General features: G+C 39.3%; 1 protein-coding gene across 1 annotated transcript in view; it reads right to left on the reverse strand.

Moving 5' to 3' along the window:
• The window catches only part of MBTPS1 (membrane bound transcription factor peptidase, site 1), a 28,664-nt gene extending 10,127 nt beyond the window's left edge, over window positions 1–18,537 (reverse strand). The window contains exons 1-16 of the mRNA XM_085301099.1: window positions 18,472–18,537; window positions 16,603–17,089; window positions 14,747–15,004; window positions 14,083–14,286; window positions 13,605–13,715; window positions 11,965–12,074; window positions 11,454–11,570; window positions 10,382–10,449; window positions 9,693–9,795; window positions 8,712–8,863; window positions 7,622–7,783; window positions 6,868–7,012; window positions 5,574–5,762; window positions 4,824–4,996; window positions 3,848–3,963; window positions 200–356 (exon numbers count right to left, since the gene is read on the reverse strand). Coding sequence (XP_085157225.1) covers window positions 200–356; window positions 3,848–3,963; window positions 4,824–4,996; window positions 5,574–5,762; window positions 6,868–7,012; window positions 7,622–7,783; window positions 8,712–8,863; window positions 9,693–9,795; window positions 10,382–10,449; window positions 11,454–11,570; window positions 11,965–12,074; window positions 13,605–13,715; window positions 14,083–14,286; window positions 14,747–15,004; window positions 16,603–16,789 — 2,252 coding nt within the window. The 5' untranslated portion in view covers window positions 16,790–17,089; window positions 18,472–18,537. The remainder of the gene's footprint in view (window positions 1–199; window positions 357–3,847; window positions 3,964–4,823; window positions 4,997–5,573; window positions 5,763–6,867; window positions 7,013–7,621; window positions 7,784–8,711; window positions 8,864–9,692; window positions 9,796–10,381; window positions 10,450–11,453; window positions 11,571–11,964; window positions 12,075–13,604; window positions 13,716–14,082; window positions 14,287–14,746; window positions 15,005–16,602; window positions 17,090–18,471) is intronic.
• Between the last annotated feature and the right edge of the window lie 874 nt (window positions 18,538–19,411).

A 19,411-nucleotide genomic window follows, 5' to 3' on the forward strand; every position in this document is an offset into this window, starting at 1 on the left:
AATCATGACAAAATGGGTAGCTATTTTATTTAAGCTGTCAATAAGGTCTATTTTGGTCCTGAGGTATTACCTTTCTTAGAGGTAGCATGAGAAGCATTGCAAGTGCTGAAACAAAGTGCATTAGATTTTTTTCAGTATAGTAAGTGAACAAAATTGCAATTTTATGACATTTTGTTTCCCACAGAGCCTACAAAATTACCTTGTGTTTTCATCATAAAACTTGACTTTTCTCATCACCGATGTGTTGTACCAGTCACTAAACACTATAAGTGAAAGGCCATTATCAACGTCCCTTCTCAGCTTGGTGATCTCTTCCGGAAAATACTCTTCTTCACTGTCTACCATCAATAAAGTCCCTATGCATAAAAATAAAAACAGAGTTCTCCAAGCTGTAACTGTGAGGTTATCACTATTCACACAACCAATGCAGAAAAGCAATGCAAGCACACATTTTGCACAGTATCTTGTCCACGTGCCCTGCCCTGCAGCTTATCTAAAGAATTCACTTTTAAGTACAGGGAATATAAGGCAGTTCAGTTTACAAATATATCCAGTCATTAGTCTGTCAGCGCAGTATGCCTTTTGAGTCTTACTTATGACTGGTGATATCTGGTTCCATGAACCATTAATGTCCACTAATGTCTCGAATGTATTTTCCAGTGTGGTTTCTTTCGAATGCTCTACAAACAGAGCCAAACTGCCCCAAGACAACAATCAGATTTGCTGCAAAAACACACACTGTGAGACAAACCAAAATGTTAACGTAAATGCATCCTAAGCTTTTTCACTGCTCCAGTTCTAAACTCACTACTGCAGATTTACAGCTGGGTAGACAACAGTTATTCTGAAACTTGGTTTGATTCAGACCTTGAAAACTACAGTTACATTTTAGCAGATCTGGCTAAATTGCCATTACTGCATTCATAGAGCTCTCCCCAGTTCCCCCAAACAAACAAGCACAATCCTCTCTGCTTGACCAAAAAGCATAACCAGAAAAATATACTTCTAGTTCCTGAAAAGATCTGTATGCTTTTTGATTGCTTGTATATATCAAGTCATTTTGCTTCTTCACTCTTTGGTAGCCCACAGAGGTGGTGGAACCTGAACTCTCAAAGATACTCAAGACCTTGACTGSATGAAGCACTGAGCTATCCCAATCAAGCGCTGACACTGGCCCTGCATCTCGTGGTCCCTTGCAACCCAGACAATTCTATGAGYCTAGACAGGCTGTGTTCAGAACACCTTCTTGTAAAGATCCTGCTGAAACCAGGTTAATGACCTGGTTGATGGGACAGAGCGTGTGCTCAGCAAGCTTGCGGATGATACAACACTGGGAGGAACAGTTGACAGACCAGATTGTTGGGCTGCCACCCAAGGGGGGCTCAACAGGCTGGAAAAATGGAWCAGCGGGAACCTCCTGAAGTTCAACAAAGTTCTCCTTGGGGGAGAAATAACCCCATGCACCAGTAAAGGCTGGGAGCCAACTGGCTGGAAAGCAGCACTGCAGCAAAGGACCTGGGCCTCCAGGTAGACAGTAAGTTGAACTTGAGCCAGCAGTGCACCCTCGTGGCAAAGGCGGCCAACAGCCTCGTGCTGCATTAGGAAAAATGTTAGCAGAAGGTTGAGGGAGGTGATCTTTCCCTTCTGCTCAGCAGTGACGAGACCACATCTAGAGTGCTGTGTCCAGCTCTGGGCTCCCCAGGACAAGAAATACATGGACATACTGAAGCAAATCCAACAACAAGCCAGAAAGATGACTAAGGGACTGGAGCATCTGTCATATGAGATGCTGAAAGAGCTGAATTGTTTAGCCTGAAGAAGAAAAAGCTTGGGGAGAGGAGGGCAATGGAAGCTGGATCTTATCAATGTATGTAACATACATATCAACATTTTGAGTGTAAAGAAGACAAGAGACAGATTCTTCTGCCCACCAAACGGACATGGGGCAATGGGCACAAATTGAAACACAGGAAATTCTGTTTAGCCATAAGTAAAAACTTTTTGACTATAAGGGTGATTGAACATTGGAACAGGTTGTTCAGAGAGGTTGTGGAGCCCCTATCCTTGGAGATACTCAAAACCTAACTGGACATGGACCTGAACAACCAGCTTTACCTGACTCTGCTTTCTGCAGGGGGTTGGACTAGGCAATCTCCAATCGTCCCTTCCAAACTCCACTATTCTGTGATTGTATATAAAAGTTACCTACAGTCTGAAGAAAAAAACCTAACTAGTCTTGTGTTTAGAAGCCTATTYTAGTTGCACCTTCATTTACCACCTTAATTCCACGTGCACATTTCTGTTCTTTTCCATTCTTAAAGCCTTGTCCTTACCTTACCTTTCTTCCCTACACAGATTTTTGCAGCCACAGAGACCACTCACCTCCCATCTCAGTCTATTTTTGCAATCTAAAAGCTAAATTCTTCTATTTATTTTCCCAAGACACTTTCTCCATTCTCCTAAGGAGAAACCTGAGCTGTAATTGACAGTTCTGTGCATGAGCAGATCTGCCCATGCAGTGAGGAATAGATCTGCTGCCCTCAGAATAAGCTAAGGAAACCACCCACTAAACTTGACTATGCAAAAGTGCGATTGCTTTTTGTCCCAGAAGATATAAATTGCAGAACACTACAATCAATCTGTCCTCCTTTGCTTCTCTTCACTGAGGAAATTCTGGAAGCCCAACAAACTACTAATCAAATCAGACAAAGTGCAGGCCTGGGCTCATACCACCACCAATACAGTTGCTGCACAAGAAACACCTGGGAGCTGTTGGAGTAATCACAGGAGGACTGCTGGGAGAGCAAAAAAGACTCAAATGTAGTCAACGCTCTTTTCTACTTAGTCCAACATACACTAACCATCCTTTAAATTTCTTTTTGGGATACTATATAGGAAAGAACTAGTTCAGCCTTTCCATCTATTCCTTCAACACAACAATGAATCAAAAGGAAAGATGGGAGAGAGAAGTCCCTTAATGCTGCTCCCTGTCAACAGCAAATCTTGCAGTTTCAGAAGAGAAACTAAATTTATTAGAAGAGGAGAAACTTTTTTTTTACAGCTAGTATTTCTGTCTCCCATTGCATATCTGCTGAACTCAAAAAGCAATGGTGAGGTATCTGCTGATGAATCATGAACAACAGAAAATTATCACTGACAGCATTTCCAGAACAAGGAAATTATCAGGAGAATTCACCCCCACATTACAGTCCACAGAGAAACATTGCAACTCAAAAGAAGAGAGAGTCTTGCTGGAACACACCAGRGACAACTAGAAGGGCATACCAGAGCAGAAAATAACATGGACAGCTTGGCTTGCCCCCTGCCTGGCAAATACACTGCATCTCTTGCCTGATGAACACACAAGAAACAAGCCACATACTGCTTCRCTACTGCACATCTTTTAATGGAATGCCTTCCTCACTTCCTACTCTATCCACAAAATCTACTTTTTAGAATGCCATTGCTAAAGGAAAAAAAATCAGAACAGACATTCAAATTTAGTCTAGAATCCATCTATGCTTCATTTTGACTATGCCAAAATCTTTTAGCAAATAGAGTTCTGCTTCTGTGGGACTGGATACAGAGGCATTTTTAACTGAGGAGTTTTTCCTCAGTTAAAGGAAGGATACAGACYTGAACCACGTCTACTAGATTCCCAAGCAAGCAAGCTGCTGCATTCACACTTCACACACTTAAATATAAGCATATAATTAATAAATCTGCACCCTTATAATACTTTTCTACTCTTAGAGAATTGTTTTTCAAGCCTCCACAACATTTTTAGTCTTAAAAAATCAGCAAGGAAGAAGTTAATTGTATGCAGCACGAGGCCATTCATGCTTACCATACTGACTTGCATCAAAACATGTAAAGGGTGAACCAAGAACCTCAACAAAGTATCCCATGCTTCTTAGGTGCTGGTACATGTCCCTGAAGTTTGTATGGATATGGTCACCATTCCTTAATGAAAAAAAGAAAAAAAACATTGAAGATATTTAAATCTGGCTTGCAGAAATTTGTTTTAAATCCTCTAATACATCAYTTGCTGGCTTCCTTTCTATAAGTTCCATTTTTTCAAATGGTTTTCCATGCATAATCTCCTCTGCAAAATTCTTCACTAATTACACTGGTTCCGAGTACTTATTTTAGTTCACAGAGAACTATGCCAGCAAAGCTAGACGTAAAACACGTCCCTTACGAAGCACAAACCTATCTGTTTGCATCACATCATAGAGCCAGTAAGTTATATGGAAGAATCACACAGGACCACCTGTAAGTAATYGCTGAAACCCAGCAGAGAAATACCTGGCCACTTGCTTTATCTTCATGCTGCAAACAGCTTTCCAAAAGCATACAACTTGGACGCTGACCTGATTAATCCTCGCTTATACACTGTTGCACATTTCTTATCAGAAAGATAGACAGATCTCTTAGATTAGCGATCTCTTCTTTAGGATTCAGCCTTTCATATCTCTCATAGTTTTTTGATAAGAGAATGCCAGAACAGCTAATAAAGTTGCCCCCTTGRCAGAAAGTAGGGCAGAAAAGAAAAATGCTAAACTTTAAAAGTAAAACAAAAGTCTCAGTGTCTTAAATCTGTATTTAAAAACATCTCATTTCATGTGAATAAAAAGCCTGCTGGATTAAAAAACCCTTCACAATGAAAGACATACAGGGGCCAAGGACTTTTCACGGATTTATTAGAAAAGGTAATTCCATGCTGCACTGATAAAGGACAGGGTGTTCTGGCATTCAAAAGTTATCCATATCTTTAACATACAATCAAGAAATACTGATTTAATAGAACCTGAGATAAATACCAATCTAATGGATCATTCTTCATCCTCAAATTATCCCTGGGGAAGTATCCTGGTGGATAACGTAGATTGTGGTACTGATCCCAAAGGACTCGCTTACTACGAGGTGGAGTAGGAATAATCTTCACTTTTATTGGAAGCTTCACCGTTGAAGTCTGCTCTGCACCATTCTTAGACTGAAGGACAAAAAAACCCAATGAAATCTTTTTCCCCCACAAGAACATTCAGCATTTAACTGTGGATCATAACAGGCCAAGAAAATGAGATATGAAACCTTCCTTTTGTCACTAGTACCAGCTACAGAGACCAGGAAATGACTCTAGCTTAAATCATTATACCTCTTTTCCCTAGCATTGAACAGTTTATATCTATGTTTAGAATTTAAAATACTTAAAACATTAGAACTATGATTTAGTTTAAGCATTCAAACCCTTAAAACATTCTCTAGAACAGTAAGTATAGTTTCAGAAGAAAGAAAAATATTTAAATAAGCTCTGCTTCAAAACACATTACTTAGAATTCAGAATAAATAAATGAAGTTATGAAGTCAGTCTCACAGACAGATTTTTGAACTACAAAGCGTATTCAGTTCACAGATTAATCCTGCTGTCTACTATAAACTCTCCAGTTTCTTGACCCAAACCTACTCTATAGTTAAAATGGCAGGACTATAGCAACCTCTTAAAAAGTTTTATTTGTATATCATGAAGTGACCTTTACAAAACACAGAAAATCAAAATGCATAGAACTTACTTCATTTTCTGCAGGGGATGATACTGTGATCATAACGTGACCTTGAGCAATGCCTTCCCAAGATGCTGCTTTTTTTGCTACAGAGATAGAAATTGCTAAGTATCCCGACCAAGGCCATAACACAGGGGAATAGGAGAAAGCCACTTCAATATTATCCCCGTTTTGYGGGAGATAGGGCTGCCAGTCTGGCTGTGAAATGAAGAATGAGGACTGTTGGTAAAACAGTATTTGMAATCACTGAATTTTTGCACACGTAGCCCTCCCTCTCCCTCCACAGAAACAACCCCCCTAAACTTTTCTGAAGATTATGCCAACTTGCAAAACATCAACAAAGCTTAAAAGCAAGGTGTTGTGCCAGCAAAACAACTTGATCATGACAGCCTTAATGATCTGGACTATAGGCTTTTCAGGGGCAGAACTCTAAGAAGGTAACTGAACAGCATACTGCATAAATGGGCCTAATTGATTATTCTGGAGTCCTGTGCAAAAATTTATTAGCAGGAACACTAAGTTTCTTTTCAGTAACAAAAAACATCATTGTTCCAGATTCACACAAAATACAGCAGTTGTGTCTGAGCATTACCACCAGCTAACAATGTCAGAAAAAAGCTTCAAGAGCTTTCAGAGCAAGCTCAAATCTGTAACAGATCTCAGAATTCACACTACTATGTTGAACTTCAGCTCATTTACATGGGCTAGAGTTCTTGAACAGGTGCCTTATTTACTTTGTAGTTACTGAACTTGCAGTTTAACTTTTGTTCTACATAAAAACTTGCTTAAAGCTTAATTTTAAAAAATAGAATCCTCCTAAGGCAACCAATCTGCTCAACTGTACTGAAGTAAAGAACATATTCTGTTGCAGGCCTTAATAAGTCAACACATTCAGGTCATTTTGACCCATGTAAAAGGCATGTTTTATAATGTCACAGTCCTTTACGGAGAGTCCACATGTTCCAGATCAAATGGATGGAGAAAGTCTATACTTTGTTCCACAATACTTTAAATATGATCAAAGAATACAAGAAATCTCTATGTAGTTGTTAATCCAAACTGTTTTACAGTGACAAAACAATACAGGCACCTGAAACCAGCCAGTGCACTGCTGGAAAACATGTGTAGACAGTTCAGAAGGATAAATCTTATTAATCCAAGTGTGTCCTTCAAAATTAAATATTTTGCATCTCCTCTCACCAGTAAGAAAGTTTCTTTGTTGTATTAAATTTATGGCTAGAATAGTCTTTCTGGGAAGCATTTAGCAATATTAATAGTCAAGGCTTGGAACAATGTGTCTTACCTTGTCTACAATTCTCCCAGTGACTCCCATACCATTAAGGATAGTAACATTAACAATGGTTGGCATCCCTCCATAGTATATGGGCTGAGAACAATAGGGCCACATGTAGGGACATTCTGTCAAGTCAATATAGCTTGGACTCAAACTACAGCAGGATGGAGGGGGGGAGGAGGAGATTTATTAAAAAAAAAAAAAAAAAAAAGTGAATAAAACAGGTATATGACACCATATATAACTAATATATGAAAAACTTACAGATTAAACATGCTAGCCATAGTTACCCTGTCAAGTTCTTAAATTGCTTCCCTAATCTGCACAAGAATCTTCTCTTCCCCGTTTTTTTTTTTTTTTTTGTAAATTTGTGTGAAAAGATTTACTCTATTTTCATAAAGCAAAAGCAACTTTTCAGCACAAGAATATATTTATTCTGAAAAGCTAAAATTTATCTGCTCTTCCATTTTGGTCCATATTGCACTATTCACAACATCTGACAGTTTAAACTGAACCTCAAAGAGAAAGTGAAGCTAAGTCTCAAAGGCTCTTCAAAACTCTACACTGCTCTAACTTTGGCAGAAAATATCAGGACTTTTCATCCATCTTCCTACCAAACTCATGTCAGGATTACCTAAGAGCTCGGTCTCTTCATTGCATAAACACAGATTGCTCAACTAAGTTACACTCTTATCACCAGCTCTCTAAAAAGAAATACTGCAGATCATAGTGTATCGGTTGTTAATTAAGGATTAAAATTAACCTGGCTTGCGGTTTATAGCTGTTGAGGATCTGATAAGCTCTCAGAAGATCCAACTTGCCATGCCCTTGTTCAAACATGTTGACTCCAGGAAGTCTACGTGCTGATGCAATAAGTGCCTGCTTCATACTTGCCGGATTCACCGTTTCACGCTTCTGAACTGTGCTGAAGTGGGAAACAGTAGATCACCTTAGGTGGCCTCTATTTGTATTTCTAGCTGGTCCTGTTTACCATACTGCCTTWAACAGTCTAATCCATTTAATTTATGAAAAATAAAATTAAAAATTAGGCTGCCATGAGCAACAACCACATTTCATATTTGCCAAATATTACTCAATTTCTCAAAGAAACAGCTGAAGATGAAAACAGAGTGGCAATTTTCTGATACTCTTCTTACAATGTGCTCTGTCACCAGCAGTAGTTCTAATTAGAGTAGTATTCTGAAATGCTAGACAAAATACTCCRAAAATCAAAGCCTCTGTAGCTGGAAACTTGCAGGGATCTCCTGCCACAAACATCTTCTAGAGTATAGAGGGGATGATGATGACTTTGAATTTTGGGCCTAAGAGTTTTTCACATAAAGGTTTGTCCCGTCTTTAAGTAGAAACAGTTACAAACTCAAAAGGAGAGAGGAGAAACTCCTACTCTCCTTTTAAGTTCTTCAGTGCACAACAGAAGACTCATGTAACTGGATAATAACCTAAATTCTACAGAATTTACATATCCTGAGACAAGTTATCTGCTGTAGGTGCCTACTTTGAGAAGCTACTCTTCTACTATGACGTGAAGTGACAAAAGCTTAGCAACTTAAAATAACTAAAAATACGAAAAAATATTTTGTAATACTGTTCTCCCTATTTATATTTTTATATATATAGTTATCATTCAAAACAGGTCTCACGTTTAGCCCAGGAGATTTAGAGCTAGTCAGATAAGGTAACATCTCAGGCAGAAGAATCCCTGATTTTATCCTTCAGAGTTTGTTTTCTTATACCTAWATGCAATTTATTTTTATTTGGTACATTCCTTTAAGAGCCTCTTACAGCTCTGTCTGCATCGATACATTTTTCAGAGATTCTTACTTGAGGCTTACCTTACTAACAACGTAACAGCACCTGCCACTACAGGAGATGCTACACTTGTCCCAGAGAGAGAGCGACATCCACCTTTCATGCCAGAACCTCTCACTCCAGACCCATAAGTAACAATATCAGGCTTCACTCTACCGTAACCACCAGGCAGCTCCTGTGAAAGAAAACGTACAAATTAGTACCCAAATAATTACTGAACATCAGTTGTTTCATTTTGGCATTTAAATTAGCTGCCAGTCACTCAGAAATAAAATGATCAACTACATTAGCTGAGGTTCAGTATCAATTAGCAAGTACAGAATCATTCAAACCGTTTACAGCATTTTATCTGCTCAGTGTATATCAATATACAAAAGGGCTGTCAGCTTTACTGCAAATTGCTCTAATATCTATGCTACTTACGAAGCCACAGAAAAAATGATAACCAAGTTGTTACCTAGCTAATGAATGAGATGCAGCACAATACAAAAAAAAAAAAAAAAAAAAAAGTGATGTCCTTAAGCAAGATCATCATGTATTCTCCTCTGAAATCATGTGTGCAGTACCAGTCACCTCAGTTCAACAGGTAACTGCAAACTGAAAGGAGGTCAAGTAAGTGCAACATTGCATGTAACATCCGGAAAGCCTAGAATGTTTGGTACTAAAGAAAGGGTAAAAACAAGCCTTCATTTTTAGAGAGATTTGCCCACACTGGAAAGTCCTCACCGTGATTCAAAAGATAATGGATACTTTCACAGACATGAAGAATTTCAAAAGTAGTCAATATCAACGATGAGAAACCCCAGAAATAGTATTTAGCTTCTTGTTTCAAAACTTACACCAGTCATCAACTATTCTGATCTTTGATGAAACCTGTTATCACATGTTAATACACACACATCGTCTGCACAAGATTACAAAACATCCCCAACCCCAACAACTGCTCTTTCCAAAAGCCTTTACTTTGTCTGCAAATGTGGCTGGCCATAGTTGAAGTATCTTACCCAAGTGGTCATTCCCCTTGATGAAAAGCGAGCTATATTATCTTCAAAGTCAATGCCACCTACTCCAATCACATCCATCTGGTCAGCAGGGTTATTGAGAGTCCTAGAACAAGTTGGAAATAAAAAGACAGGAAGAAAAAGATGACCACAGCTGTAATGCTGTACAGACAATGGGTATGCCACTATCAGATTTTTGACAAGTACTCTGTCTAACCTCCACAGCAACTATTGGTACAACATGATATAGTTATATTCTATCAGTGAGAGTAACTTTTCAAGCTACTAAACCACATTATCTTCAAAACAAAACAAAACCTTTTTTTTAGGCATTCATTTCAGAAATATGCCACAAATCATTCTGGCAAGATGCTTCTGCATTGTTTAAGTCTGAGACCTGTACCCAAAGATATCTGCTCATACTAACAGTTAAACATCAGATATGAGTGCAGCTCTTCAACTGGCTTTCTGTTGTTTGAATGAAAGAATATTCAACTAAGTACTTCATAAATGTATTACTGAGATAAAAGATAAAGAAAATTGAGGAAGGAGTCTAACTTGGATCACTTCCAAAAAACAGACTCCTTGTAACAGATTACAGCCAAAGRAGGAAGGAAAATCCTCCACCTCAATCCTTCCAAAAAAAGTGTAACAATGTATTTACTTTTCTTTAAATTGTCACTGAAACTTACCCATACAAAGGTCCGTCATTGCCAATAGCAGAAACCATGATCACATTGTTAGCTGTCAGTTCCCATACCTATGAAAAAAGGGAATTTTTTAAAGACTCCACCATCAAAAAAAGAGTTTTCTACACAAATACACATTCCATGAAGCCTGATTGTAAAAACTATTAATTCAAACCCCCTTTCTCACTGAGACTTATAAAATGCATCTCAATGGTATATTCAGTATTATGCTACTACTATTCTGAATATTATGTGACTGATAATCGCATCTCAACAGCAGCATTGCTGACTGTACGTAGTCAGGTTACATCAAAAGAAAAACTGTCTGTAACAAAACACTCTAGGCACCAAAATTCAAATAATTCTGAATCCTCTCTAGGATTCTCCCCTGAGAATCAGGAATACTCTGGGAAGAGTAGTAAAGTCACTGTCAAACTAAATTTCAATATAGATTATGATAAGAAAGGGAGAACTTTTATTCCTCAGATCCCCTTGTAACATTTTTCACAGAAAAGATTTATCCTTTTTTAAATATAAATTAATTCATTTTGTGCTTTTGAAGGAATGATCAACAGATAAAAGAACCCTGACATTTACAAAGATAAAAACCTAATTCCATCTTAACCTGAAACACATTTGTAATCACATAGCTCTATCAACTACCTATACTTTTTCAACTAGTTATTCTTCAACAATCTGCTGTCAAATTCATGATACATATATTTTTGCTAGAAAATAGATTAACTGTGCAGGAATTTTTGAATAAAGTAGAGCTGGATATCAGCTAAGTTGCTTGCATTAAGGGCCCACTTAGTTACATGTTTGGGATTCACTTCCTAGTGGTACATACAGCGTTCTGTAAAGTTTGTTTCCTTAAGAGAAGCAATTCCCCTAAAATATTTGTAAAAACTATCACCTGCACAGAGTTTCTCTCATGCAAATGAAACCCCACAAAAGAGTGATTACAGAACCAGAACCTGTCAGCAGCTGTGACAAATAAGCTGTTCTACAAGTTTAGATCTATGTCAATGATAAAAATACCGCAATCACAGAAGCTTTATTTCACTGTACTAACCTTGTCAACAAAAGGATGATCCATGAAGTCTGGCCCACCAATACTTAGATTCAATACATCTATCTTCTTTAAAATTGCGTAATTGAAGGCATCCAGAAACCAAGATGTGTAGGAGACCTGCATAAAAAAAGGGAAAACAAAAGCATTCATCTGCAATCCAGTGACTCCATGACAATACAGACCTGAGAGACAGAAGAAGAAACAACACAGAAAGAAAGCACAAAACCAGCAATGAATTCCTAGCATTTCTAGTGCTCAATATATCTAAGTGACAGCTGCACCTCTATACAGATCAGACTTTTACACATTATTTCTGAAGAATATATGAGATTGGGAAACTCCAGGACATTCTATAATAAGTAATTGTCTTCTCTCTCTAAAACAAAAAGATGTATGCTTCTCATTTATCAAACGAAGAATGTCAAAATTTGCTAGTATTTGCAATATTCAGAAAGGAAAGAATTAATACTGCATTAATCTAGGCAGAATTTAAAACATTTAAAATAGCTACCTGATTATTGGTGAACACTCTAAAAATGTGCAGTTCTGCATTTGGAGCAAATCCTTGGCATTCTCGCATGCTGGCTATCACACCTGCTACAAAAGTTCCGTGGCCTAAACCTATCAGGCAGACAGAGGACAACAAAATAAGATGTTAGAATTCAAAACATTTCATTATTAAGGATTTCATTCATTAAAAAATATCTATATCAAAAATCACACTGATCTAACATACTTTATAAAAAATCATAAATACAGGGTTCAGTTCTAGTCTTAACGAAACTGAATTTTGCTATTGACTTCTGTGGGGCTAAAATTTCCAATACTATCTAGCCAGACAGCCAGCTGATTTTCTGAACAAATTCACATTCCCAGAAGCCTGACGGAAGTAACTGATTAATCCTACCCAAATACATCTCAATGGCATATTCAATATTACACTACAACTATTCTGAAGATTATGTGACCAATAATCCAGCCTCAGCAGCAGCACTGCTGACTGTATATGGTCAGGTTACACCAAAGGAAAAATACCCGTCCATAACAAAACAGAGAGAGATACAGTCTCTATAGTCTGTCCACACCTATTCGCTACAGATGAGGTCAAGAGTCATATTAAACAACAATTAAAGAATTCCGCAAATGCAAGTCGCAAGCATTTTATTTTTAAGTCACAAGCATTGTACTTTAAGTAAACTCCTTATAGGTTTTTTTTATTCTGACTCTGCAATAACCATAGTTTGTTAAGGATGAAAAATAAGACAAGAAAACACATCTTTTCCTCCCTTCACAAAAAACAAATTTAGCTTTTGCTTTATGAGACTGCCTGTGTTATATTTCTGTGCTCAAAATCTRTTTGTCCACCAATCATCTGGATAGAGAACTAGTAGGAAGCGGTACCAAAAGGAGGTACTGTAATGCAATGAAATACTACATGACAAAACTATGTAAGTGCACTGAGTAAGATATGAATACATTGAACTAAATGCATTAAATTGGCCACTGGCTCACTGACCTGGATTTATGAAGTTAATAATCTATAAAAGTATACAGTCAAGGCAAATCAGGGTCAACACAAGAAAAAAAGAACACAAATATACTGTAGAAAATAAAGGGTTCCGTGGGCATAAACTAGCATAGCATTCATTGATGAAAACTATATAAACTAGAAAAACTTTACAGAAAGCCACCAAAACGCTCATTAGCTACTAGACTGCACAATAAAGCAAAATATTCTCTCTCATAACTACAAAAATATGAAGGCACTGTGTAAGAGCGGAGTACATAAAAAGGAACGGGAAAGAAACAACTGTATGGGGTTTAACTCTTATTTCCAATYACTTTCATATTTATTTATGCTTGCATAATGTTTTCTTGCCTGACATTTTTCAAAAGCTATGATGAAACACCAGGTATGATTCAAGAGAGACTTGCTCAGTGCCTTCTTGAAGCCTTAATACTATTTGTTGAATTTGATAAGAACACAAAGCACTCAGAATGTTGCAAAATTAGGCTTAAAGTCTCAAGATACAGCTTCAACAGTTGTTAATAAATGTGTTGCCACAGCAGCAGCAGCAACAACTTTACAATGCAAAGAAACACTCACACTGGTGTCAGGAAAAATTTCATCAACACTACATGGTAACCTACCATCATCCAAGGTTCTCTCGTTAGTCCAGTTGGTTCTCTCCTTTACATTTTTGAAATGTGGATGTTTCTCACTCAATCCAGTGTCAAAAACTGCTACTCTTACTCCAGCACCTATAATGGAAAAGAATCTGTTTTTCCAACTCTGCTTCAATACAAATCTATTCTATCATATTAATGAACCTTTTATGTATATTACACAGTCCACAATTTAATGTATTTTAGATCTTTAATAAAATTCATATTCCATTGCAAAAATTCAGCCAGAGTACCAATAAGATTAATTTCACTTAAATCCAGTGTACACACACATACAAGTGCTCTGTAAGAATACAATGCATCACTAAAMAAGTATTTCTCAATCTTTCTGGAACTGTCACTCAGTTTGAGATCAATACACATGAAGGCAAACTGCACATCCTTACACTTCATTTGTTTTTCAAGAAAGATAATTGATCTAAGCCAATAGAAAAATGCATACCTGTGTAACCCATTTGCCAGAGGACATCCGCCTGCAAGGTCTGAGCAACTTGGCGTGGGATAGCTCTCAGCAAACGCCTGCTTGAATGTCGACCTGTTGCATGCCAAAAACCAGAACCTAAAGAAAGACTTGCTCTTCTCAAGGGACGAGATGACTGCCATTTTTGGGTCCATCTGGTCTCATTGCAGTGCAATGTAGGATCAGCTATGTACAATTAGAATGAAGACAAAAAAACAGTATGAGGAAAAACACAAAGGACTTGACTTTTATGCAAATATACAGATCATATTGTTATCTCACAACAAAATTTTTAGACAAGCAAGTGTCCACTTTCTCCAGAAATACTAGCATCATCAAAATCAGTGAAAATTCCCACTTTATGTACTAGGGGATATAGTTGTCCAAAGTCTCTGCCCACAGCAGTAAGTGACTGCAGCAAAAAAATGCTCCTACRTGGCAGGCAAACTCACTGCCACACTCTAGCAAAACTACAGCAATACCCTGACAATTAAATAGGAAAAAGAGTAGATTTCTATGAGTTAAAAGAAAAATCACATGGCACAACTGCCTTCTCATTTGTGTAATGCTAAACTGAGTGCCTTAAATAAGATTCAACAGATTTTTCCAAAATAGATCTCATGCAACCATAAAGAAAATTACTTACGCTCTGAGTATTTGAGAGATCGGAAGACCTTCCGCTGAGGTGTTACTCTCTTGATGTTTGGATGATCTTCCAGTGTCAGTACTCCATCTTTCTGTTTCTCATTGATCTGAATCACCTCAAAATCACTAGGATAGTCACTGGCTGGGTTGTTGCGAGGTACAATCCTCCAGTTCTCGATATCACTGCTTTTTAGTGCACTTGAAATAAATTTACTTCTAGCTTTAGCTGTGAAGTATCCATTAAAAGCCACAATATACTCTGGAACAAGAGCATAACTTCTCAGAACTGATCCTGAAACCGTTTACTAGTGCATTTACATCAAAAAGATCTGAATACTTCTTTTTCTTTAACTACAATTCGTCACGCTGTCTTCTATCTCCCAAATGAAAATACTTAATAAAGGAATTGGAACTATTGATGTAATTTGAGTCTACTAATTATGTAAGTTTGCATGAAAAGCACTAAGGACATAAATTTTAATAGAGAGTATCATGTCTGTTAGAAAACCTTAATTTTGAAACATCAAAACACAGGCTAAAAAACTACTTTGATAAAAACTAATAGTCGCCTCTATGGACTTTTTTTTTCTTTTACAAACTTCCAATTTATTTCTGCATTAAGTTTATTTTTGCACCATGAAACCCCCATAACATAGTAAAGACCTTTGAAAAGTCTTTGAAAGGATGGTAGAATTGTAAACAACATAGAAAGGTAAAACGATGAGGCATGGCRAGTGGAGGGGGAAGAGAACCTAGTCCTAGTTACATCCAACAGCGCAAACAACTGTTTGATATACTAGTTCAGTATGCCTCTTGACATATGTGATTAAAAGACATCTAGACACTACAAGGTATTGAGTTTTAGCACTTCATTAGCAACCATCAGTTACTGACACCATCTACGACACACAGAGAACTGAGCTGGTCCCAACAGTCCTTGATCTGGATTAATAACTTGCGAGTAGACCTCAGTCCCAGTGCACACCACATTCACCTCAATAAGCTCTTGGCTAAGTATGCATAAAAATGTGCTTACTTATTTTCTGCCTGTATGTATTTAAGATGTACACATAGTTTTGCAGTGGGAAGATTATGGTTACCTGAGAAACCWGCCACAGGGTCAAGACATAAATTGAGAACAACTTAGATGCTGACTTCTAAGATTGAATCAAATAAGCTAGTATATTACATGAACCTACAGTTTTAAATATTAGCACAGAAGCAGGCATAAAAAGCTTCTGTGCACCTTTCAAGAACCTCTTGGTTTTGTAACAACTATGTAACACATTGTACAAACTTATTGTTCATCTTTCCTCCACATCCCTTTGCCATTTATACACTGCATTTATATTAAATGTTCTGCAAGCACATGGCTGTCCATCTCAATAAAGATTTCATTTTATATACTCTTTTTTGTGAAATCATCTTGAAAACGTACATAGCACATGCTGCAARAACTCATGTGCTCTTTCTTCCCCAGCTTTTTACTGATCAGCTTCGTCAGGCCTTTGCAACTCCATTCCCAGTTTGCCACTCTTACTTGCATTGCTCTACTGCTACCCTTTTTCCATTGTCAGTGATACCAGCCTCATTTTCCCTTTCATTTGCTATGTTCAAACRCATCTTTTCAATTTTTCTGTGTAAGTATTTTTGCTTCCAAACCCTTCCTTGAACAGAGATTTCTTGTCTTCACTCCTTTGAGGCCCGCTTCAACACATTAAAGTGATTAACTTGCCCACCTGAGCCTATTTATCCTACATCTATACAGAGACTCTCCAAATGTTACACTTCCACAAACACAACAGATCAGCAACATGCACTTGAACTTCACATGTATTTTTATTAATTCTTTATTACCATGCTCCACGACTGTTGAAGTGAATTCCACTTTCAAAGTAAGGCGAGAACATCCAGGACATATGTGAGCCTCATGAGAGGAATTTCCTAGTCTGGTACCAAGGTGTTTTTTGCCACAGAGTAAAATAACAACCAGAACAAACCAGATGTTTGCAAACTTCATGGTCATAGAAGAAAATGGTTTCATTTCAAAAATTCCATATATTCAAATCACACTTCTTCATGAATTAGTTCATTTTTGATTCAGCAAATGTTGCTTTGACTGTGCTGTTCAACTGGATATTCTTAAAGCTGTCTCCAAAATAAGTAGAGATTTCATAGTCTTTTGAGGTAAAGCCTAACAAACAGGCTCATTTCTTTCTACGCTTTTTCTCCATTTTGTATTAAAAGATTGGTCACTCAGGATGTGGTGACTGAGTCCTGTACTCCATTTCTGATTGAAAAAATAACCCACCAGAAGAATTAGCAAAGCTGTCTGCAAGCTAACCTGTAAGGGAAGGCAATATATAAAATGATTATATATATACACACAAGCATGGATCTAGCCTGAAAATCTCAAGAAAATAAACGTTCAGCAACTATGATCAGAAAAAAAAATAAAATAGTTGCTTATGTTTCATTTTGTATTCTTCAAGAACACTCTTCAAGTCTTCCTTGATTGCGCAAGAGCATCTGTGTACTAGTTTGACAACAGAACAGACAATGATGACGACCAAACTCTATGACCCTTTACGTAAGAACAGCAAAGAGAAGACATGCAATGCCCATTGCAGGCTAACGGTAAAGAGCAAAATATAAAATTAGTGTGATCAAAAACTTCCATAGGCACTTGAAAAAGGGWTGATCAAAAATATTACTACTGCTACATGCGCCTTTACACAAGCAGGAATTATGTACGAACTCTACTCCAAGGGTTGGCAAGGACCAAAAATATTACATGAGGCAAGCTTTCAGTTCCTGTGCTTGAAAAAGAGCATCAGAGCGAAAGAAGTCTTTCAAATTTTCTTGAAGTGGAGTGTGGGTTACTACAACACAAACCCTTGAGGAAACAAGGGCATGGATCACAAAAGTAATAATGTGAAGTTAAAGAAAAGCRTTGTGTTTTCCGCACAGGGGAAGGCTTCCCTTTGCGCTCCAAAGCAGAGGAAGGATTCAATAAAAGTTGCCATGCTAGTACTTTTGAAACTCCAAGCATTAAACAGCAGCAGATAGTTAAAAGGCCTTTAAAAAGGATGAGAGAAGAAGAATATTTTTGTCTGGTCTGCCATAGCATGTAGAAAAACAGAACAGAGTTACACATTTCTGTAAGGACTAGGATTATCAGTAAAAGATTTATTAGGGACTAGACCTTATTAAGGAGAATGCTAACCATACACTACAAAAACAGAATAAAACGAGACTGCACATGACAGCTGCTACCTCGATTTAATTTAGCTTTACTTCGAACTCTCTAGTATTTCCTTGTAACAGCRATATAATTCCCCTATTTCTATCTGGGACTGACAACACCACGACAGAGGGCGAAGTGCCTGCAATTAATCTGCAGCCGAGACTCCGGCTCACCGCACCGGGGGTGGCGAGAAAGCAARTAAACCCGGGTTTCGCCCGTTACCGCGGGTCAGCCTGCGGGAGGCCGCGCACACCTCCGCCCGCCCCCGGCGCGGCGGCGGCCGCCGAGACCGCCCCGAGTGGAGAGGCGGCGGGCGGGCGGGCGAGCACCGAGCGCCGCGAGCCGGCTGCAGCGGGCCGAGCCTGCCCCGGCCGCCCCCGTCCCCCACCGTCAGCAGATGGAGGACACAGCGCCGCCCCCGACTCAGGGAGGCGCGGCGGCGGCGCCGCGCTCCCCCCGCCGCGCCGCCCCGCGCTCACCGTGCCGCCGCCGCCGCCTCCGGGCCTGCCGCCGCCATTTTGTGCACTGTTTACCACAGCCGTCTCGCGAGAGCCCGCGGGGAACGCGCGGGCCGGGCGCATGCGCATCGCGTCACGGAGCGCCGCCTGGGCGCATGCGCACTGCCTCACGCCGAGGGGCTCGGGTTGCGCCGGCGGCGGCCCCGGGGCCGGGGCCGGGGAGGGAGGGAGCGGCGCGAGCGCCTCGCCTCGGTCTAATAACGACGAAAAGAGAGAAATTTCAGCTACTGACCCATCCTCAGCCCTCCCCCCTGCCCCCAGCATTAACTGCTTAAATTACATTACTGGGTGTTACCTGATAACGCCTGTGCTTACTATCGATGGCTTTTCGGAAGGGCGGTCACGCACACCCCGCTCATTTCGTTCTTTTTCGGACAGTCACACTCTAAACATTACTATTCTGTCTCGTTAAAGAAACCGATGAGGCAGCTGTGACTGAAAGGGGCATTAGTCCTGCCCAAACTCCTGAGACAGCCAGGAGAGCCTTGGCCGGTCACCCCCCTCAGCGAGGGGAGCGAGCTCCTGTCACGAAGGGCACGGCCTGAGCCGCGCCTGGGCCGGGGCAGGGGCGCGCGGCCCAGCGGCCCCACCGGCTCACCCCGGCGAGCGCGAAGGCTGGGCGCTCGGTGGCGATACTCGGGGAGCACAGCGCAACTGCTCTCAGTCCCGAGCGCAGCGATTTTAATGAATTAGGTAGAGCAGTTTACTGACCCATCTCACCCTGCCATCTTCTAAGCAGCAGATAACCTTGGCACAAGCAAGGGGAGGAGAGTTAGATTCACCTGAATCTATGGATAAAACAACTGCATAGCTATTTTGTGGTTTTGATGTTTCAGTATAACACTACAGGAGCAGTAGTAATGGTTCTCTGATGAAAATGGATAAAGAATATTTATATCAT

The sequence above is a fragment of the Rhea americana genome, unplaced genomic scaffold (genome assembly GCF_003343005.1).
Source record: "Rhea americana isolate MKP2758 unplaced genomic scaffold, rheAme1 scaffold_172, whole genome shotgun sequence".
Taxonomy (NCBI): Eukaryota; Metazoa; Chordata; class Aves; order Rheiformes; family Rheidae; genus Rhea; species Rhea americana.